At 18.6% G+C, this 25,325-nt stretch overlaps 8 protein-coding genes across 8 annotated transcripts in view; 3 read left to right on the plus strand and 5 right to left on the minus strand.

The window, feature by feature from the left end:
* The window catches only part of PRSY57_0303300 (inner membrane complex protein 1a, putative), a gene marked incomplete at both ends in the record, with an annotated part of 3,140 nt that extends 2,525 nt beyond the window's left edge, over window positions 1-615 (minus strand). Inside the window, 2 exons of the mRNA XM_012905662.2 lie at window positions 71-220; window positions 418-615. Of these exons, the coding sequence (XP_012761116.2) occupies window positions 71-220; window positions 418-615 (348 nt within the window). The remainder of the gene's footprint in view (window positions 1-70; window positions 221-417) is intronic.
* A 2,943-nt stretch (window positions 616-3,558) lies between these two features.
* PRSY57_0303400 (inner membrane complex protein 1e, putative) lies at window positions 3,559-5,133 on the plus strand (the record flags this gene model as incomplete). The annotated part of the gene is made up of 1 exon (XM_012905663.2): window positions 3,559-5,133. One exon carries the CDS (start codon window positions 3,559-3,561, stop codon window positions 5,131-5,133), a length of 1,575 nt encoding a protein of 524 aa, XP_012761117.2.
* A 1,211-nt stretch (window positions 5,134-6,344) lies between these two features.
* Window positions 6,345-7,922, minus strand: PRSY57_0303500 (EH domain-containing protein; the record flags this gene model as incomplete). The annotated part of the gene is made up of 1 exon (XM_012905664.2): window positions 6,345-7,922. One exon carries the CDS (start codon window positions 7,920-7,922, stop codon window positions 6,345-6,347), a length of 1,578 nt encoding a protein of 525 aa, XP_012761118.1.
* Window positions 7,923-11,392: 3,470 nt separating this feature from the next.
* Window positions 11,393-15,712, plus strand: PRSY57_0303600 (hypothetical protein; the record flags this gene model as incomplete). The annotated part of the gene is made up of 1 exon (XM_012905665.2): window positions 11,393-15,712. The coding sequence occupies one exon, from the start codon at window positions 11,393-11,395 to the stop codon at window positions 15,710-15,712; it is 4,320 nt and encodes a 1,439-aa protein (XP_012761119.2).
* Window positions 15,713-17,121: 1,409 nt separating this feature from the next.
* Window positions 17,122-17,684, plus strand: PRSY57_0303700 (60S ribosomal protein L44, putative; the record flags this gene model as incomplete). Its single annotated transcript, XM_012905666.2, has 2 exons — window positions 17,122-17,334; window positions 17,583-17,684. The coding sequence occupies 2 exons, from the start codon at window positions 17,122-17,124 to the stop codon at window positions 17,682-17,684; spliced, it is 315 nt and encodes a 104-aa protein (XP_012761120.1).
* A 584-nt stretch (window positions 17,685-18,268) lies between these two features.
* On the minus strand, window positions 18,269-19,049 carry PRSY57_0303800 (1-cys-glutaredoxin-like protein-1; the record flags this gene model as incomplete). The annotated part of the gene is made up of 3 exons (XM_012905667.2): window positions 18,269-18,472; window positions 18,606-18,704; window positions 18,837-19,049. The coding sequence occupies 3 exons, from the start codon at window positions 19,047-19,049 to the stop codon at window positions 18,269-18,271; spliced, it is 516 nt and encodes a 171-aa protein (XP_012761121.2).
* Window positions 19,050-20,522: 1,473 nt separating this feature from the next.
* Window positions 20,523-21,713, minus strand: PRSY57_0303900 (circumsporozoite (CS) protein; the record flags this gene model as incomplete). Its single annotated transcript, XM_012905668.2, has 1 exon — window positions 20,523-21,713. The coding sequence occupies one exon, from the start codon at window positions 21,711-21,713 to the stop codon at window positions 20,523-20,525; it is 1,191 nt and encodes a 396-aa protein (XP_012761122.2).
* Window positions 21,714-23,337: 1,624 nt separating this feature from the next.
* Window positions 23,338-24,947, minus strand: PRSY57_0304000 (hypothetical protein; the record flags this gene model as incomplete). The annotated part of the gene is made up of 3 exons (XM_012905669.2): window positions 23,338-24,635; window positions 24,732-24,788; window positions 24,887-24,947. 3 exons carry the CDS (start codon window positions 24,945-24,947, stop codon window positions 23,338-23,340), a joined length of 1,416 nt encoding a protein of 471 aa, XP_012761123.2.
* Between the last annotated feature and the right edge of the window lie 378 nt (window positions 24,948-25,325).

Raw genomic sequence — 25,325 nt, forward strand, 5'->3', positions numbered from 1 at the left:
TAAATGTTTTGGAATATATATATATATATATATATATATATATATATGTATGTGTGTGTGTTATTATTACCTTTTCTACATATTTCGCAATATATCTTGGTACTTCCTTTATCTTTTCTTCATACACAATCTTTGGAACAGTAGTTTCTATGGTTCTAACAAAAGGAACTTCTACTGTTCTTGTAACAATATCAACTGGTTGATAAGCCGTTATAGCAACCTAAAAAAATAAAAAATTTTTCAAACGTAAAATGAGGAATAAGTCAAAAAGAAAATGGACAAATATATATATATATATATATATATATATATATATAATTCGATTCATTTTTATTTTATTTTATTTTATTTTATTTTTTTTAATTATATTTATTATAATCATTTTATTTATTATTATATTTTTTTTTTTTTACTTACGTATTCTCTTTCAGTGTGTTGACCTATTTCAACAGCTTTGTCAAGATCTGGTTTCCCTTCAATAATTTTTTTTAAATCTGAGTTTTCATTTATTATGTGTTCTCCATATAAATCTTCATATTTTCCATTCATAGATTGCCTCATTTCCTCTGCCTCCTCATTACAACAATTACTTTTTAATTGACAAGCATTAAACATTTTTTATATTAAATGAAGAATATACAAAATTTTGAATATAATAATATACACAATGAAATTCTCAAAAGTTTTTTTTTTTTTATCTTATCCTTATATATATATATATATATTATTTTTTTTATTTATTATATTTCCTTTTTTCTAAGTTAAAAGATTATAGTAGAAATTATAAATCTTTTATTAATAGGTAATATATTTCAAACGACAACACGAAAATAAAATATGTAGTTTTGTATTAATAGGTACTTCTTATATGTTATTGGGACCTTATAACATATAAGTATAAAAAATATATATATTATATATATATATATATATATATATATATATATATGTATATTATTGCAATAAAATAATCCCTTTTTTTTATTCACATATATGTTTTTATTTTATTTAACTTAATTATAAGAAAAAGTACTCATTACATTATAGAATATACAGAACAACAGTTACTTTATATATATTTTGGTTATATCATATAACTATTTTAATTTATTATTATGATAATAATTTATCGCCAAAGTCTGCATATATGTTGCACAAATGAAAGAAAAAAAAAATTATACATAATAGAATAATAGAACTCTGAACTAGTTATTACTTTTTTATTTTATTTTTCTTTTTTTACAAGACAGCTAAAATGATAAATTTAAGTTAAATTCTATTACCATTAAAGAAGAAACCATATAGGCACATACATACGATCACATTTTATGATATATATATATATATATATATAAAAAAAAAACCCATTTGAAATTTTATTCTTATATCAGAGAATTTATGCTTTTTTTTATAAGCCTATTTATATATATATATTTATTTAAGGACCTCTTTTTTAATTACCTTAAATGTAAAAAGCAAAGGAAGGAAAAGGGTTTTATATATTGTACATGAGAATGATTATTTGGAATTTCCTTTGATTTTTAAGAATATAATATATATATATATATATTATATCAGCACTACTTTTATTTCATTTTTATTCAATATATATAATGTTACAACATATATATAGATCTATATTTTTCTTTTTTAAAATGCAACCTTGTGCAAATGTACAAAAAAAAAAAAAAAACGACCTCATTTTAGTTCATTCATTTTAATGTACAAATTTAACTTTTTGTTTTTCCTTTTATTTTTTAACAGTACTTATAAATGTATTATAAATATATTAAAGATTAGAAAAGTTTTCCTTACAATTATTTTAATATAGAAAGAAAGAAATAATAATACCAAAAAATATATATATATGTATATGTACATATATATAAATGGTAACTCTTAATTTTAAGTCTACATTAAATCTACATATTGTCGCCTCTCATAAAATGACGTTGAAATATTATTCCTATAAATATTATATATATTTTTGAAACTACTATACTTTATGTTGTGCACTCATTTGCACAATTAGTACAATATATATATATATATATATATATATATATATATTTATTTATTTATTTATGTATATATATATTTATATATATATATTTATTACATATATAGAATTTATATACATATAAGTATTTAATTTCTTTTTTTTTTTTTTTTCTTTAAAATATATATATATATATATATATTTTTTTCCCCATATATAATACCTTTTTTTTTTTGTTCTAAAATTCAAAAATAATATTGCAAAAAAAAAAAAAAAAAAAAAAAATGGACAATATAAATAGTTATTATATTAGAAAGAACTATTCAAGTTAAAATATATTATACATATATTTATTATGTGTTAACATTTTATACATATTTTACACACTAAAATATACATATATATATATATATATGTAATATTTTCATTTACATATTATCAAATTTGATAAATTTTATACGTACCCCCTAACGTCCATTCATAACAACATCAGTATATGTAGGAGTGTCAAAAAAAAAAAAAAAAAAAAAAATTAAGTATATAAATATGTATAAATAAATAAATAAATATATATATATATATATATATATATATAATATTTATCCTACAATTAATACCAAATAATATAGCAAAAAATTTACACACATGTTTTTTCTATACAAATGGAAAAAACGGAACATTTTTTTTTCTATTGAATTTATATCCTTAAATAAGCAAAAAGAATTTTTCTTTTTTATTTATATAATGAATACCCATATTAAAATAAATTCTATTTCTTTTCATTAGACAAAAAAAATAAAAATAAAAATAAACCACCTAATAAAAATAATGAATTTTAATTTTTTCTATTCATTTCATATATATATATAATATTACATTTTTCTTATATATATATATATATATTTATATTTATATAATATTTTTTTTATTTTTTCTCACACGCGAATGTTGTGCATGAATTAATACAAAGTTGTTAATTATATTTTTCTTTATTTTCGCACATATAGAAAATAAATATATTATATGTATATATATATATATATGTGATCATTTATTTGTTTATTTTATTTTTTGTTTATTTTTTTTAACAAAAAATATAAAAGAAAAAATATTTAGTATATAGACTTATATATAATTAAAAATATACATTATAAATATATTTTGTTTAATTCAAATTAAGATTTCACTGTTTATATTTTATTGTTTTGGGGATTTTTTCTTTAGCTATTTTGTACAATCAACATTCTTTTGTCTACAAAAATATATATATATATATATATATATATATTTAATATAACATTTATTTTTTTCTTTTATTTTCTTTTTTCTTTTTTTTTCATATTTGTTGTTCAATTGTTTTTGTTTTTACATATTTTCCCGAGGTAAGGTTATTCCTTCTATTGTTATATTTTGTAAGTCACATATGATGACCTGTAAATATTACTACTATATAAATATATAAAAAAAGAAAAAAAAAAAAAAAAAAAACATACTTATAATATATATATTATATATATCTCTATTTATACCTTACGACACACTTTCGTCAGTATAAGAAAATGGTCAAGTGTAATGATTCCAGCCAGAGCAAAAATTGTGGGTACAATTTTTGCAATGTGAATGAGGAAGATAGAAAAGAAGAAGGCATGGTGTCACAAAAAGATAACGAAAATATGTATAATCCAAATGATATTCATAATAATAATTATAATAATTATTATACTAATAATTATTCTGTTGAAAAAAATATGTTTTCACAAAATAGTATGAACCAAGAAAACTATGAAAATTTTGTAGATTGTCCTCCACAAAATGCCCGTATCTTAAAACCACTAATACAAGAAAAAATTGTCGAAATAATGAAACCAGAAATTGAAGAAAAAATTATTGAAGTTCCACAAGTACAATATATAGAAAAATTAGTTGAAGTTCCTCATGTTATATTACAAGAAAAGTTAATACATATACCTAAACCTGTGATACATGAAAGAATAAAAAAATGCTCAAAAACCATATTTCAAGAAAAAATTGTAGAGGTACCACAAATTAAAGTCGTTGATAAAATTGTTGAAGTACCACAATATGTTTATCAAGAAAAAATAATAGAAGTACCAAAAATCATGGTACAAGAAAGAATTATACCTGTTCCAAAAAAAATTGTTAAAGAAAAAATTGTAGAAATACCACAAATCGAATTAAAAAATATTGATATAGAGAAAGTACAAGAAATACCAGAATATATACCAGAAGTTGTACAAAAAGATATACCATATACTCAAATTGTAGATAGACCTTATCATGTTGAAAAAATTGTTGAAGTACCACATGTACAACATATATATAGAAATATTGTTTCACCACAATACAGACATATACCCAAACCAGTAGAAATACCTATGGCACATTATAGAACATTTCCTGTAGAAAAAATAGTTGACAGAAATGTACCTGTCCCTGTAGAATTACAAATAGTTCAAGAATTCTTATGCCCAAAAATAGAAGCAAGATATAAAGAAATACCTGTACCTGTTCATGTTCAACGAATTATTGAACATCCTATACCAAAAGATGCTATGAACAACCCACATCTATTACCTTTATATTATCAAGAAGATAATAATATAGAGATGTCAACAAATAAAAAAAACACTATGGAACAAAATAAAAATAAAAACTGTTTTATTTTTAATCTTAATAGAAACGATTCCAGAAATTCTAGTCATGCAAGTCCATCAGTTGAATTATTATTACATAATGATAAAAGCCAAAAACAATTTTATAATAACCATACTAATAAAAAAAATTCTATCATAAGTAATCCAAATGTTTTTAACAACTATAATCAAAATGGTACTCTCAATCAATTTAATCTCAATGATAATATAAATAATAATATGGACCATATAATACATCATAATAATAATATACCTTCAAATGTAAATTTCAAACCTTTTCATGATAATGCTATAATACATAACAAAATTAATAATAACATGCCTTATGAAAATAACACAGTCTTAAAAAATAATTATTCTGTAAACATCCCACAAACATATACTACAAAGGAATTTGCAAGTAATATTTATTCCTCACCTTCTCCTGTTTTATCATCATCCCACACTGAGCACGCATAAATAATGAAAAATTAAATACCCTAAATTACAACTGTCTCGGAATTGTTTTATATATATATATATATATATATATTAAAAAATGTTTATTTCTTTATTGAATATTTTAATTATTTTGAACACAAACAAATGTATATACATACGTTTCATATATTAACTTTTACATATCCTATCTAATTTTCTCATTCTTTTTTTTTTTTTTTTTTTTTTTTTTTATTTATTACTTCATCAATGAATTAAATAAAAAAATAAAATAAAATAAAATATAATATAATATAATATAATATAACACTCATGTGAACTATTTATTTACCACTTATTTTGTGGAATTTCTAAATTTGTTAATTTATCCCTTCCCCAAACATTAATAATATAAGTCATTATAGGGAAGAACAAAAAAAATAACATAAGACCAATGTAATATATATACACATATTTATATATATAATGTTGAAAAACTCTTGTTTTCAAATATGTAAATAGAATAGACATTTTATATTTCTTTTTTCTATATGAAATGATCCAGCAAAACATTAAAACATGTTTAAAATTTAAAACAAATATAGTTTTATTATACTTAAACTTTGTAAAAATCAACAAAAAAGGAGTAACAAAAATATTAAAAATACTTAAAAAATATATTGTATTAATATTATATTTTCATAAGAATATATAAATATAATAATAATATATAAATATATATATGTGAATATATAAATAAAAACATATACATATGAATAATAAATAAATAAATAAATAAATAAATAAATAAACATATATATATATATATATATATATATATATGATTAAATAAAAAATAAAGGTTTCCACGAAATATATATTTAATTTTTTAATTGATTTAGACATATATAAAAATATTTACATATATACATATATATATATATATATATATATATATATATATATGTGAATTATATTTTTATTTTCATTTTTAATTAATTAAAAAAAAAAAAAATATGATCCATTAAAAGATCTGTTTTCAAAATTTACATAATATATATTACTTTTCTTTTCTTAAGGTTATCTGTGTTTTCAGTTCGGTTGCATTTCTTTTTTACTTTTTATTTTTAATTTTTTATTTTTTATATTTCATTTTTTATATTTTACTTTTTATTTTTTTTTCTTTAATTTTTATATTTTACTTTTTATTTTTTTTTTTTTAATTTTTATTTTAATTTTTTTTTTTTTTTTGCTTATTTAATAATATCCTTGGGTACCTTGGCAGGTAAGTCGAACCCCTCAATTTTCATTTCTATGAAATGTCTAGCTAAGGAATATTCGAAAAGATCGAGATATCCATCTTCTGTTATATCCGCCAAATTCCATATTTTATGTAGAACGGCACTTGGTAATTTACTTTTTATTAGATCTTGTTTAACTTGTTCTCCTGATAATTTTCCAAAATCATCTGGACCTAGTTTATAAAAATCATCAGAATATTTTGAAGTATCAATTGGGCTTAATAAATATTTTTGTTTTACCCATAAGGGTATTTCTCCTGATGTTAACTCTAAAAATGGTGTCAGTTTATTTTCGACAATTGTACCTTCTTGATTTTCAAATCTCGACACTTCAACAGTAACAGATTCTTTCGGAATCATTTCTAATAATTGTGGTATATGTGTATTTAAAACTTTATTTATCCTATCAATTTTTTTTGTTTCTAATTTAGGAATTCTCATCCAATCCATATCTAATAATTTTTCTTTCATAAATTGTACAGGAGGGAAATCTCCCAGTGGTAAATTATAATCTTTAGATACCTCCTCATATATTTTTTCTAAAGAATTTACAATTTTTCTTTTATTTAAGAATTTTTTAAAAAATGGTAATTTTTTTCTTAAGTGTGTTAATAAATATATATGAACTTTTAAAGTTCGACATCTTTTAATAAAATCATTTAATCTAACCATTGTAGAATTTCTAGGAATTTTCGAAATTTCTTTATATAAATCAGAAGCTTCTTCTTCAAATATTGTTCTATTTTCATCATGCATTAATTTTTTATCCCAAAAGGATCCTATATATACCCTATTAACTTCTGGGGTATTTATAACAATACCTAAAGACCACATTAATGAACCATAAACTCTCATTAATTGTTGAGTATTTATTGTATCTGCTTTATTTAATATTATACGAATTTTAGAATCTTGTCCTTTAATAGCCTGTATACATCTTCTAAATTCATCAGATATATCTAATTTATGAGCATCAAAAATTAATAATATTAAATCAACTCGTTGTGCAAACCAATATATCACTTTTTCAAAATCATAACCACGACTTATTTGCTTTATTCCACTTAATACACCTGGTGTATCAATAATCGTTACAGATTTTAATACTTCGCTAGATGTATTAGAACATTCTAATTTTGATAAAAAACTATTACCAAAACTTTCTAGTTGTGAAAATGGTTTCGTAATATCACTTACTAAAGCATTACCTGGTATTAATTGTTCTTTCTCATTATACATAACAGCTACAAATTTATCAGTAGTAGGTTCAGGACCTATTCTCATGCCACAATATTCTTTTTCAATTAAATGTTTAATAAATGTTGTCTTACCTGTGGAATATTGACCTAACAATAATATCATAGGTTTTGATAAAAAATCACCACTTGTTAATAATGGTTTATAAAAATGATAATACATAAACTCCTTTTCTAAATCTAATATATATGTTTTATATAATGAATACAGACCTTCCAGCACATTGTCATACACCACTGTCTCCTCCTCAGTTCTGTACAAAAGCTTCCTCATCCTTTCAACCATATATAATGACATGTACGAAAAAAAAAAAGGAAAATATAAAGAATTAAAAAAAAAAATAAAAAAATAAAAAAAAAAAATTATAAAATTATCACTTAACAGAAGAGTGTACACAAATATATATATATATATATATATTTATATATTTATTTATATATTTATTTATTTATTTATGTGTGTGCCTTGTTTCATATTAATATTATGGGTACATATAAATTTACATTCAAATATGTACTACATAATTTTATCATCAACAGAGAGTTTCATAATAATTTATAACTAAGAATAACTACACAAACATAAACATATATATATATATTAAATATATAGTGAAAAAAAAAAATTAAAACAACCAAAAACAAAACTAAACATAAAAACTTCTTTCATTTTAAAAAAAAAAAAAAAAAAAACATCTTAATAAAATATTATTCCTTTAATTTTTGTTCACATTATATTCTATATTATAAAAATAAATAATTTCATCTTTTCTCATTTTTGAAATTCTTCATTTTGAGAAAAATATGGAAAATTAAAAAATGTGAACAATGGACATAAATATATATATATATATATATATATATATATATATATTATAATATATGTTAATATATACAATCAAATAATTATATATATTTTATTGTATATCTATTATAAATAAAAAAAAAAAAAAAAAAAAAAAAAACACATTATATAAAATACATTGAATTATATATTTTTTATTATATTTATATATAATGTGAATTATTAAAACATATGCATTTTTATGGTAATTATGTATATATAAATATATATATGTTAACGTCTTTCATTCATATTGTTATTATATTTTTTAATTATTATGTTATAAAATATAATATAAAAACATATTATATAAATATATATATATATATCATAATATATAAATTTTTATAAATTATTAACAATATATATTATATATATATATATATATATGAAGAAAAAAAAAAAAATAATAATATATATTTATATATATATATATATATATATATATATATATATATATATTATTATATATAATTATATAGATAAATAATATAATCTTTATAAAAAATTAATAATCATAAAATGTTAAATAAAATAAAATGAAATAAAAACATTATTTTTTATTTGGTTTAAATATAAAAAAAAAAAAAAAAAAAAAAAATTAAAAAAAATGAAGCGTAAATTTATATATATTTTTTTTTATACTTGATTGGTTTTATATTATATATATATATATATATATATAAAATTAAATAAATATATAAATATACTTTTATATATATTTAATTTATATATAATTATATATATATAATATATATTTTTTATATAATATTATTATTATAATATATTTTTGTATACTTATATTTTTTTTTTCTTCAAAAAAAAAAAGAATAAATATATTATATATATATATATATATTATATGTATTATATAATATATTTTATTTATATTTTTATAAAAAAGGGTAAAATTTTGGCGATATATTATATATATATATAATAAAATAATATTATATTTAATAATTTGTTATATTATATGTATTTATATAATTACAATTGTTGTTTATATATTTATTTATTAAACTAAAAATAAATATTTACAATGTTATTCTTTATATATATTATAAATATATTATTATATTTTCATGTAGAGTTTTTTTATTCTGTATGAATTTATAATCTTTTTTAATAAATAAAAAATTATTATATATAATAATATATAAATATATATTTTTTTGTTATTTTTATCACTTTGAACTATTATTATTTTCTAAAAATATTCTTTACTTCATTGTTCTTTTTTATGTTTACCTAGTTTATATATATATATATATATATATATAATTGTGGACGTCCATTTTTTTTTTTTTTATAATGGTATAAAATTTATAATAGCCCTTATAAAATACGTTATTTATTATTTTATTTATTTATATTATTTTTAATGTACTTTTTATGAATACAAAAAAATTATTTATTTCATTTATTGTTATCCTTTAAAAAAAAAAAAAAAAAAATTATATCTATAATGTATAATATTTTCTATATATTATACATATATATATATACATATATATATATATAACCATTTATATTATAAAGGTATAAAAAAAAAAATAATGTTCTTTGATATATTAAGATAGAGGTAAAAAGAAAAAAAAAAATTTGTTCATTCGACGTTCATATAAATAGTGTCCATTTCATATGTTAGAAAAATATATATATATATATATATATATATAATAAAAAAATGAAACTCTTGCTTATTTTATAAATTTATATATAAACATAAAAAATTATAATTTAATATTTTTATTATATGTATCAAGCCCATGTCATATGTTTTTACGAAAGTGGAAGAGAATAATGTGGTCCTAAAATAACATTGTATTATAATTCACCTATCTATCAATATATTTGATTGTTTTCCTTTTTTCATAAAAAAGAAAAAATATATATTCCTATATAATAGTATGTATACCCACTGTTGCATATATATATATATATATATATATATATATATGTATATGTTTTATTTTTTTTTTTTAATTCTTACACCTTCCAATAATATCCAAATCGAAAATATTGTCCTAAGGTATTACTGTTTTGGGTCTATTAATAAAACTATTATATTATTAGAAAGATAAAATAATATGTACCATTTTTTTTTCCTTTTTTCTTTTCTTTTTTTTTGTCGTATTAAAATTTGATATTTTTAAAATTTTATAATTCCTATTTCATTTAAAAAAAATAGAAATCATATTAAAAGTGTATGTTCATTTTTATATATTATTCTTTAATTCATAATTTTTTCCATTTATATAAGGAAATATATATATATATATATATATATTAATATTATTATGGTTACCTTTAATGTGCAATATATTATCTATTTTATTTTTATTTTTTTCATAACACATATTTGAGTATATGAATATTAACAAATGTATATTTAATAATAATATATATATATATATATATATATATATATATGCTTAATTTTTAATTTTTTTTTTTTTTTTTTTTTTGTTATACCATATTTATAATGATAAATGTAATAACACATTTAATATGAAGGTATATAACATAAAAAAATTTATGAACGTCCAATTTTTAAATAATAAACTAAGAAAATGATAAAATAATGATGTGATACAAAAATATGGAAAACATATGAAAATATATGAAAATATATGAAAATATATGAAAACATATGAAAACATATGAAAACATATGAAAATATATGAAAATATATGAAAATACATGATTAAAAAAAAAAAAAAAAATATTCCCTTTCTATATATATATATATATATAATATATACGTATTATTATAAAATATATTTAAAATAATGTGTAATGCATATATACTCTTAGTTATCCATCAACTTTTATACACTTGATAAATATAGGAACAAAATTATGTAATGGTTTAATATTATAATTTTTTTAAAAATATGCTAAAATTTTCAAAACATGTCAGTCATAAAATAAATAGCCCATATAGGTTTATGCCATATATTATAAATAACATTACAAACAACTTATACTTTATTTTGTTATACAATTTTATACCTTATAGGAACAAACATATATATAACAAATGTAATTCTTATATTATAGATTATAAACAGTTCCATATACTTCAAGATTATATAGCAGAGAAGGAAAAAAATACCGGAGACAAATCCATAAATTATGAAGAAGGAAAAATAAAACAAATACGACACAGCAATAATAAGGATAATAATAATAGTAATAGTAATAGTAATAGAAATAGCAATAACAATAGCAATAGCAATAATAATTATAATGATGGACAAAATATTGTAATTAATACAAATTTCACATCCTCTTATTATAAACAAAAAAAATCCATGAATAATATATTCATAAATAATGATGTATTCTCTTCGTTACAAAATATTTTTTTATTAATAAATAAGATAAATAAAAACTTTCTTCAAAGAGTTCAGTCCAAATTTTATGGAAATCAAAAACAAATTATAATTGACAATGTTGTTTATATTAATAAACACCCATATCTATTACACATCCTATTAAAAAACAATAATGTAAATATCAACATATATAAAGAAATAGATATATTACTAGCTAGCGAATATTTTAGTCATTTATGTAATAATATTAACAACTTGGACTTTTTTTCCTTAGTATCCTTATTTCACATATACATACCCAAAAAAAAAAAAAAAAATTATACAATAGTAAAAAATGCAAATGATATATACAATAGTAATAATAGTTATGATGGAATAATAAAAGATAGAAAAGAAAATATTGATAAAGAGGAGGAAAAAAATCAAGAGCATTTAAATTTAATTCCCTTTCTTGATATAATAAAAAATTGCATATTAAAAAATATATGTATTCATATAAAGCACTTAATGACTAATGTTAAAAATAATAATGAACATAAAGATAATCCTATCAATGTGAATAAGAAAAAAAAGAAGGTTACCTTTCATGATATTTATGGAGAAATCATAAATATTCTATATATTATAAAAGATGATGATATAAAAAATCATATTAATTATATACATGTTATACTTGACACATTATATAAAAATATACATAAACATATTCACCATTATAATTATACATATTCCATTAAATTACTTAGATATATAAATAGTATTCTATCCTTTTACATAAACCATTCTTATATATCAAATGAACAAAAGATACAAGAAAAAGAAAAAAATGTCTCAAAATATTTTTCATCTCTAATAGATAATAATTTATTTTACATACAAAAGGAAAATTTCTCTTTTAATTATGTCCATAAAAATTATAATATATTATATACCTGGGACATGTATAATACAACAAATTTAAATAATAATATGAACCATGATAAGAATATTCAACAGTATACTAATGATTATAATACTACTATACATAGAGAAGATCTTAATAACCTACAAAATTGTAATTTAAACAAAAAATTACAATATAAAACAAATGAAGACATTTGTGATATATCCTTTATGTCTAAACATATTGAACATAATAATAATAATAATATATTAAATGATAATGATGTAACATGGAATAACAAATCTTCATCTAATTATCATCATCCCAATGTTTATAAAGAACAATATGATAAAATGGGATCATTACATATTATTAAGAATAGTCCAAATGAATATAATTTAATTTCAAAAGATATAGAAAGTTATAAATATATAATAAAATTTTCTATTGAATTATTATATATTATTGTAAAAAAGATTAAATATGTACAACATACAAATACTTTCTCAGACGAAGAAATAATATTAGAAATAATTAATACATTAATTCATATTCATCATACATATCATACAGATATTAATAATATGATAAATGAAAAATCGTTATTTTTAAAAAATAATATAATTAATTCAGAATATAATCATAACTCCATATACTTTTTCCTTTTTTTAGATTTTATTTTTAATACATTAAAAAAAAATATATATATATATATATCTCATAATGATAATCACATGAACAAAATAATTACACAATATTATTATAAAAATGAAAATTTTTTAAAAATTCTCTCATTACTTAGTAATATCAGATACTTATTAACATGTAATAAAAGACAACCAAAAAATATGGAATCTTCTACTCATAATAATACTCTAAGTGAAAATCATAAAATATATATATCGCATCAAAAAATAATAGAAGGTACTACAAATGAAAAAAAGAAAATATTTATAAGTAAAATAAATGAGCATATACATCAACTAACAAATGATATAATATTATTTTATACAGAATATAGCAACAAAATGAAAAATCATCATAATTATCATTATTTTCAAAATTATCATAATCATCATAATTATCATAATCATCATAAGTATATTAATCATCATAATTATATTAATCACCATAATTATATTAATCACCATAATTATATTAATCATCATAATTATCATTATTTTCAAAAAGATGGATCTTCATTTAACAATACTATAAACATACAATTTTATATATCCTATTTATTTAATGATGTGTATCTTCAAAATAATTATGCTATGAGAAAAATTGTCTTTTCCTACTTTTCAAACAATTATAAATACATATATTCATATCCACTCTTAAATTATAATGTAACATATTTACAATATATAACTATTTATAATTTTCTTAAATTGTTCAAAAATGAAATTAATGAACCCTCAGAAGAATATGATAATGTTGTAAAAATGTTTGTTCGCTTATTTGATAATAATACATATCAACAAATTGGAGTACAACAAAATATTATTAACACAACCAATATTTATATACAACATGACATAAAATATTATATCCACAATTTATATAAAATATGCTATTTTTTTATATTATCCAAAAAATTAATTACAAATGTAGAATTTATTAATCAAATCAATTCTATCTTTTATTTAAATTTTTATATGATCAATCAATGGGTACAAACAGAAAGAGGAAAAAAAAACAAACTGAACGATTCAGGGAATTTTACACAATTAATAAATAAATGTATGAACAAAATAATTATCATATTTGTTATACACAAGTATTGGCAAATATTGAAAACAGAAGATACTATAAAATATTTATCAACATTTATTTATACCACACATGATTTAATAAGTAACGAAAATAAAAGAAAATTATTACTTTATATTCTTCCCTTTATGAAAGAAAAAAAACACGAACAGGTTCTAATTCGTTTGACATATCTTTTAAGAAATGGTGAGCTAGCCAAAAACAATGAAGTAAAGCTAGAAACATATTATCAAACGGAAAAAAAAAAAAAAAAGGAATCAAACAATATACCATATGAAAATGATATAAGTCTAACCTATGAAAAATATAATCAACAAACAGTTGAAGATTATAAAAATGATACGGACCTATGTCCATCGAACTTACATGCACAAACAAATATAAATAACGAAAATAAGGAACAAAAACAAATATATGTAAACTATAATAATTATTTCAAGAAATATGATATCAAAAATACAAGCAAAATAAATCATAATCCAATTCATATAAACGTAAAAGAAATAATAAACCATTTGGAAAAAAATGAAAATATTAAATTAAGTAATGACGAATTACACAAAATATTAAAAGAACATATTAATCAAATGGATATAATAACACAAGAAAATATGTTATTAAAAAACAAATTAAATTATATTGTACTAAATTTTGAACATTTTATTTCTTCCTATATTCATAATATTATATCAAATAAAAATACTCACGTCCTTTATACAAAGACAAACATTTCTCTAAACAACGACAGCATAAATGAAGAAACAAACAAACAAATAATTAAAGATGCATTTAAAGAAACAAATAAAGAAGAACAACAAGAATATATTCATGTATATAATAAAACATATCACGAAGAAAAAAAGCCGGAAACCAAAGTAAGCATAAAATTTAATTATCAACAAATGGATGTTAAAAATGAATATTTTCATACACTTAAAAAATATCAAACTAATCATTCATTCAAAATTAATAATATTTTAATAAATATGTATATGTATAACCCTTATATATGTGCAAAAAAAAATAAAAATTTTTTTCTATCCAAAAATAAAAAGCATAAAAAAATTATTATTCTTCCTTATGATACTTATAAAAATATTAAAAAAATACTTACATATGATGATCATAACGAAAAAACTAAAATCTTCAAGTGTCTTCAAAATGTAATTTATTTGTTTTACGATAGAGTTAAAGCATTATTTGAAAAAATAAATTAAAACAATAAAATTTATTAAAAAGGTCATATTATTAAAATTTATAAAGCAAAAGTGAAAAAATCAAAACATTTAAAAGTAATTAATATATACACAAATTAATATATATATATATATATATATATATAAATATATATATAAATATATATAACTATATCCGTTTCATTATCACACTTTGCATAAATATATATATATATATATATATATATATATACATAATAAATACTTTTCATACAACATATTTTATTTTTTATTAGTTTATTATTATTTTATTTTTTTGTTTTTAATATAAAAATTAAAATATATTATTTTTATATATATTTCTATATCATATATGATGAGGTATAACTTAATACAATACCATAAATAAATAATATATGTTTATTTAATATGTTTTTTTTTTTTTTTTAATCTTTTTTTATTATATTCCTTAATTTTTAAAACTTTCAAAATAAAAACATAATTAAATATAATAAAAAATACATTATTAACAAACATATGCATCATATATTATATATATATATATATATATATATTATTATATGTAATATTTTATTTTGCCCTTTTAAAATTTTCCTCCTCAAATTCAAGCCCCACTTTGATCTCCAAAAATAGATAGTAATAAATAAAATGATAACATAAAAAAAAAGCACATATTAAAAAAAATATATTTATGTATATATATAATTATATATATATATAATATTTATTATATATATTTTTTATTAATATTATATATGAAAAATAAATGTAGCATATAATAATAAAAACCTTATTATATATTTATTTATATATATTATATTTATTATATATTATTAATATATTTATATATATTATTTTTTCTTCTATATTTTATAATAATATAATAATAAAAATAATAACTAGTATAACACAAAAAAAATATTAATGTTAATTTATATGATATATGTATTATATTTTATATATTATATATAATATATATATATATATATATATATATATATATATAAATAAAAAATTAATAACAAAAAAAAAAAAAAAAAAGCCTTCAACCTTTTTACAAAATTTAAAAAATATTAATACCTTTTATTTGGATGTATATTTTTACCTTTTTTTTTTTTTTTATAAAAAGAATAATATTTATCTAAAATACAAAAAAAAAAGCATTTTTTGTTTTTTGTTCACTTATTATGAAAAATAAATAAAAATAATATATTGTTATATATAATATAAAATTAAAATTTAATATCAAAAAATATATATAAAAATAATAATATTATATATAATATATTTATATTAATGTTTCAAAAAAAAAAAATTAACATTTTAATTATATAAAAAATACATTTATAATTTCCAATTATTTAACATAATTTTTTCATTTTTTCATCTTTTATTATATTTTTATTATTTTATTTTTACTTTTATTAAAAATGGTGAATGTTCCAAAAACAAGAAAAACATATTGTAGTAACAAATGTAAAAAACATACAATGCATAAAGTCAGTCAATATAAAAAGGGAAAAGAAAGATTATCATCATTAGGAAGAAGAAGATATGACATGAAACAAAAAGGTTTTGGAGGTCAAACAAAACCAGTTTTTAAGAAGAAAGCTAAAACTACTAAAAAAATTGTTCTTAAATTAGTAAGTACATATAAAATATACTTTTTACATCGTTGTTTTTTGTTTTATATGTGTATTTTATTATATGTATATATATATATATATATATATATATATATATTTATTTATTTAAGTAATAAAATAATAATTTTCTATATAATTTTATACCATTTTATAATGTTTAGCATAATCATTTATATATATTTTTAAATGAATTATATATTATTGTCGACTTTATTTATCCTTTTATTTTTTTTTGTTATGTATAGGAATGTACCAAATGTAAGAAAAAAAGATTTCAAACCATGAAAAGATGTAAAACTTTTGAAATGGGAGCTGATAAGAAAAAGAAGGGAGGAGCAGTATATTGAACGTAAAACATATCTATCAAAATAAATCATTAATCAACAATATAATGAAAGAAACATAAAAACTTTTGTGTACAAAGAAAAATAAATGAATAAATAATAAGGATATATTTTTTTAAATATATATATATGTATGTATATATGTATATGTATAATTTTATGTATATATTAACGAATGAAGAAAAAAAAAAAAAAAAAAACATACATATTCTTTTCTTTTCTTTCTTTTCTTTTTTTTCTTTTTTTTTAATTTAAAAATTTAAGAAACTGCAATAATTTTTTTATGTGACTTGTATGTAATGGAGTCACATGTAAATAATTAAATTATATTTCAAAAATTATAAATTTATAGTTTAACCTTAAAAAAAAATAAATATATATACAAAACATATACGTATATATGTGAAGATAATAGTTTGTATAATATAACATAATAATTGAAAAATATATGGATCATAAAAATGCTATGATCCAAAAATGGTTATTGTTATAATTAATGTACCTTGTTTAAATAGAACAAAAAAAAAATTGAAAAAAAAATTAAAATATAAATTTATTTCTGTGTGTCCACAAAAAAAAAAATCTTTTTATTTTATAATTTTTTCCAACTCTCCTCTATTATATAAATCTGAAATTATATCATATCCTCCAATGAAATTATTATTTACATATAAATTGGGTATATACGGCCAATTACTATAAATCTTTATAGCTTCACGTAAATTGTTATTTTTCATTACATCAATGTATACATAATCTTTCACATTCATACTGTTGAGTATATTGACTACCTGGAAAAAGTGTATTATAAAAGAAATAAAAATATAAATGAATGTGCATATGTATATATATATATATATATATATAAATTTTTTTTTATTTATTTATATATCTGAGAATTTATGAAGAACAAAAATAATTTACATTTGCGCTAAATCCACATAAAGGCTTTTCCGGTGTCCCTTTCATAAAGAGAACTATTTTCTCTTGTTCAAGTAATTCTTTAATTTTTATTTTTAAGGTCTAAAAAAAAAAAGGAAAAGAATATATATAATAAAAAATAATAGTAGACAACACTAAGTTATATAAAAAAAAATACTTTATTTTTAAATGAACATATGAATAGTAATTAAGCTATTATACATATATATTCACCTGGTATACTTCTGTTTTTTCAAAATCTTTATATTCATTTGTACCACTGTATTGTGTTCGTTGTTCAGGTATAACGCCGTTATTTTTATCACCCGCTGAATTGCTAAAGTTAATTTTTGATACTTTTTTAAAAGGAAATAAATGCCTATTACTATTTATTATTGCATTTTTACTTAAGCAAAAGAAAACTCCATATTTGTTTTTCATTATCATTTTGAGAAAAAATTAAATAATAAATAAAAATACATGAACAGGTCAGGTTATTTTTTTATTCGCACAACTCATAAATAGCTAGTTCGTACTACAAAAAAAAAAAAAAAAAAAAAAAAAAAAACATATATATATATATATATATATATATAGCATGATTAATATAAATCCCTATATTTTAATTACTTCAAAACAGCCTTATATGATTGTTATATATTTATAAAAAATAAATCATATATTTTGGATATATCAGTTTTCCATTTAAAAATAGAACATCGTATGATTATATGACATTTTATTTTGTAAACATAACTTAAAAAATGAAATATAATTAATAAACATAATTATTTTATAATATTTTCTATGTTGTGTGTATAACTAAAAATTTTTACAATAAGAAAGGGTAAATATATAAATATGTATATTGTTTATTTATCTTTTGAATTTCCTAATATTTTTATTTTTTATTTATATATTATTATTAATTTTTTTTTTTTTTTTTTTTTTTTTTTTTTTGTTGTTCTTAATGATTCAATGCACGGTGTATATTTTAAAATATTTTAGCTTTTAGTATAGCATAGATAATATATTATATATTTTCATAACATTATATATATTATTATATACATTATGAAATATATAAAATAAATTGGGATTTAATATTTTAGCTTTTTTTCCTTATAATATATATCATTCTATGAAAATTTTTATAATAATTAATTAAATTATTTATAAGTCATATATTGTATAATACGTAAATTATGTTAAATGGCTAATTGTATATTGTTCGTTTTTTAATTTAGGATCAATTAAAGGCTTCAGTTGTGTAACATAAATGTTTCTCTATATATAAAATAGAATTAATATATATATATATATATATATATATATATATATTTATGTATTATGTGAAGCGTATACATCTTATGCACAAATATAGTACATTTGTTATTTTATTTAATATATCTATGTTTATATATTTATACAAATATTATAATTTACCCCTTTCTTAAACATATAATTTTTAAGTTATTTTAGAAAATAAAAAGAAAGTTATAATTTTTTTAAATTAATATTTTATATATATAATTCACGATTTTTAAGATACACCAATTTATTATATAAATACGTAAAAATGAAATATATAAATAAATAAATAAATAAACAAAAATGTTAAATGAACTTGGAAGTATTTTTTGTCTTATAAATATTTTTGAAAATATTTATAACTATTTTACTTTTAATCCTTTTTTCTTTTTTCTTTTTTTTTTTTTTTTTTGTTGTTGTTTTTGAGAATAACACATTCTATAAATATAGTATATACATATATATTTCTACAATTAATCGCAAACATAATTAAATATTCACAAAAAAATAAATTAAATATGAAAATATAAAGAAAAATGAAAATTAAGAAAAAAAGTAGTATATATTTTTATAAATATTGTACAACTGAAACAAAGATGTGTTCTTTATCTAATTAAGGAACAAGAAGGATAATACCATTATTAATCCTATTGAACTATTTACGACATTGAACACACTGGAACATTTTTCCATTTTACAAATTTTTTTTTCAAGGTCATTTTCATAATCTAATTGGTCTTTAGGTTTACCAGCAGAGCCAGGCTTTATTCTAACTTGAATACCATTTCCACAAGTTACACTACATGGGGACCATTCAGTTGAAAGATTATTTTGTATTTGCTTTAAAAATTCTTCTATGTGCTTATCACTTGGTTCTTCGTTATTATTATTTCTTCCAGCATTGTTGGCATTAGCATTTTCATTTACATTTCGGTTTTGGTCATTTGGCTTATTGTGACCTTGTCCATTAGCTTCATTGTTTCTATTAGGATTTGCATTTGGGTTTGCGTTTGGATTGGCATTAGGATTTGCATTAGGATTTGCATTCGGATTTGCATTAGGATTTGCATTAGGATTTGCATTTGGGTTTGCATTGGGATTTGCATTGGGATTTGCATTAGGATTTGCATTTGGGTTTGCATTGGGATTTGCATTGGGATTTGCATTAGGATTTGCATTTGGGTTTGCATTGGGATTTACATTTGGGTTTGCATTGGGATTTACATTTGGGTTTGCATTGGGATTTACATTTGGGTTTGCATTGGGATTTACATTTGGGTTTGCATTAGGATCTACATTTGGGTTTGCATTGGGATTTACATTTGGGTTTGCATTAGGATCTACATTTGGGTTTGCATTGGGATCTACATTTGGGTTTGCATTGGGATCTACATTTGGGTTGGCATTTGGATCTACATTTGGGTTGGCATTTGGATCAACATTATCATTCCCTGGTTGCTTTAATTTATTATGTTTTGGTTTCTTTAATTTCTCTTTGCCTTCTTTATTTCTATGTCTTCTATTTTCATCTATACCTTCATCACCATTATCTGCATCACCATTATCTGCATCATCATTTTCTCCAAGTGATCTACTATTTTTTTTAAGGCTATACCAATTTTCCTGTTTCCCATAATAATTCATTTCTAATTCATTATATAAATTAGTGCCTGCATTATCATAATTTAATTCATTTAGAACCCTTGTGTTTGACGAACTTCCATAGCACTGATATTCCTGGAATAAGGCCTCAACAAATAAAAAGGAAGAAACAGATAAAATTGCTAATTTTCTCATCATGAATTGTAATTTATAATATACGTGGTTTCTACTTATTTTTTACACGAATATATATATTTATTTATAATTTTCTTTTTTTTTTTTTTGATATATTCACAAAAATTTTCTTTTAATGAATATTAAAACAAGAACTATATCTTATTTATTAATAGTATATATTATATTTGTCTTGTTTTTTATACGTTACATATTTCCAAAATATATAAAAAAACACAAAAAAAAAAAAATTATAAGGAAAAATATTGTATGTATATAGGTATATTATATATATATATATATATATATATATATATATATATAATTTTTTTTTTTAATATATATTAAAAATATTTTTATTATTGTAACATTATAATATTATGAAATATATTTGAATTATTTTATAATTCAGAATTTATGACAAGTATGATAGAAAGTTACAAAAAAAAATATATATCCAAATCGCATGTGTAAAATATAGAGCTTCTCGTAAGTTCTTCTACCTTTTTATATCTGCATGTAAAAAAAAAGGAAAACATTATATGCTTCCTTAAGAACATATGGTGAATTTATTTTTTTGGTTTATCACCAATCCATTTTTTTACATGTGCATGTAAGATAAGAATAATTTCTGTTTTATAATTAAGCCCCCCTTTACCCCTTCCCCCCCAAAAAAAAAAAAAAAAAATTAAGGAACTTATACAAAATGTGCATGTTATATTTACAATAATCCCATAAAATGTTTGATTAAACATATGATATATATGTGCTCATATTCCTGATCATAGCATTTTTATTAATTTCATCTTTTAGGTATGTTCTTACATAATAGTTATAAAATACACACCAGGCATGATAAATGCAACATATTATTTAAAAAATTATAATAATAATAAAATGCCCAAAAGAAAATTAAATAGTTTTATTCGTGCTTTTTTTTTATAAATTCACTTTTTATTATTTTAACAATTAAAATTTTAATTTACATACAATTACTTTCTCACGTGCTTTAAAAAGGAAATTATATTGTACTAACTATAAATATGAAATAAAACTAAAATATATTAAAAAAGCTTTATAAAATAAAATTAAAAGGAAAAAGCAAGTACATATGTTAATATCACACATACTTATAATGTATACTTAAAAATAATTAAAATAAAACACAACAATTGAAATAAGCTCAAACATATATAATATATATATATATATATAATATATATATATATATATATATATATATATATTCATACTTTTAATAAATTTTATTAATTCTTATCGTATTAGGTATATGCCTATAAGCTAAATATTGTTGTATATATATATATATATATGTATATATCCATTTATGCCTATTTAAAAAATAAAAAGAAAAAAACAGCCAATTATATATTTTAACTTTTTTCCTGTCTGTTCAGAAAAATCCTAAATGGTACATATATTCATGTATAGCAAAAAATATGCCCATTTAAAGAAATTTCTTCGGAATAATAAATATATTATATAGTAGTAACACAAAATATTATAATAACAATATATATATATATATATTCATATTCATATTTATATTTATATATTTTATCATAATTATATACAAATCTTTCCATTTTTTTTTTTTTTTTTTTTTTTTTCTTATCAATTGTTCATATCAAATATATTCAATACAACACGAATACTCACTTATATTATCTGTTGAGACGTGTGTTTTTTCATTCAGCATTAATTTTTTGTCATCATTTTTTTCAAGATGAAAATCCGAATTTGAATTTTCATTTGTATTAAATGGGGATAAAGAGGATGAACGTCTGAGATTTATTTTTTCCACGTTTTCTTTTTTTTTTTTTTCCAATAAATCTAAATAATATTTTAATTCGTTTAATTCTTCTTTTTTTTGATTTTCAAGAGTTTCATGATAAGCATTTTTATTACTTGTTACACATGAATAATTATGTTTTTCTTTATGAGGTGTATTTTCTAATAAATCTTCATCATTTAATATATCGTTTCCATTTTTGTTTTTTAAATATATATTTTGTTTTTCTTTTTGTTTTTTTTCCTCCTTTTCCATTTCCCTCTTTTTTTTTTCTTCTTTAATACAATTATAAAATAAATCAATTTCATCGTCATAATTTTTTTTTTCAAATTCTTCCTTCACATTACTTTCAACTATATGTGGAGAACTTTGAGTTCTTGTAGGTTTAGTATTTAAATTTAATGCATCTTCATAGGTCCACGCAAATATACCTCTAACTCCATAAAATTCTTGTGTATTTTTTTTTTCCTTATTTTCTAATTTATTATCTTCTTCATAAGAAAAATATGATACATTTACATCATCAATATTATCAAAATTATTTATTTTTTTCCTTGAAAATACAATAGTACTCCATCTTTTTTTTTTTTTTTTTTGGTCATTTTCCTCCTTAAATGTACCATAACTTTTAGATTCGAAATCCATACTTTTGGGTCGACGCTTTTTTACTTTTTCTTTTTCTTTAGGATGATAAATAAAATCTAATGGATATTCGTTTTTTCTAAGATTATTTGAATGTTCATTTGTTATATTGTCTTTATAATAATTCTGAAATAAAATAACCTGTTTAACCGAATCACGCTTTTTATTTTCCATAGGAACATACTCTCCCAAATGTAAATTTAATATATGACAATTCGTTATTTTTTTCATTCCATAATTATCATAATTATTATTATCATATGTATCTTCATAATTATCATCCTTATCTCGTTCTCCGTATAATTCATCATATAGTTTATTACATTCATCTCTTGCTATATCTTCTTCATCTTCATTCGAAATATTTTTATTCCTATAAATTTCATAATTTACTTGATCTTCAAGTTCGCTGGGAACACTACTATCTGACTCACTTTTTGAAGAATTCAAAGAAGACTCTTTTTTCCTCTTATATTTGATTAAGAAATTTCCTACAATATAAAAAAATATATATATACACATATAAATAAATAAATAAATATATATATATATATAATATAGTATTTATATTTCCTTTTAGATCTAACCAAATATGATACTCATCAATGACTTTTTTTTTCTGTAACTTTCATTTTTTATTGCACCTATTAAAAAAAAAAAAAAAAAAAACATATATATATATAATACAGATACATATATACATATGTATATATTTATTTTCGTTTATTTTAATTGTATTAACCATTGATTAGATAAATTGAAAATATGGTGATAGCATATATTAATAGAAATAACCTTTTCATTATAATAAAGGATACCTTCGTACAACCTATGATCTATGTAGTTACATTTATAATCTTAATATTGATAAATGATAAATTTTTTAAAATAAAATTTTATAAATATTTCGTATTATTCTTATTATATTATATTATATTATATTATATTATATTATATTTTTTTTTTTTTTTATCCATAATGACAATTAAAACGATCTACATTTTTATATTTTATTATTTTTTTTAACATTTTTAATTAAAAAAAAACATATCAACATTTTATTTATATTTTTGTGGTTTTAAGATGAATTTATTTTTCCTCATAATCTTTATGGTCTTATACAACATTATGTTACAATACATACAGGAATGTATATATATATATATATAATTACAAAAAAT

The sequence above is a fragment of the Plasmodium reichenowi genome, chromosome 3 (genome assembly GCF_001601855.1).
Source record: "Plasmodium reichenowi strain SY57 chromosome 3, whole genome shotgun sequence".
NCBI classification, from domain to species: domain Eukaryota; phylum Apicomplexa; class Aconoidasida; order Haemosporida; family Plasmodiidae; genus Plasmodium; species Plasmodium reichenowi.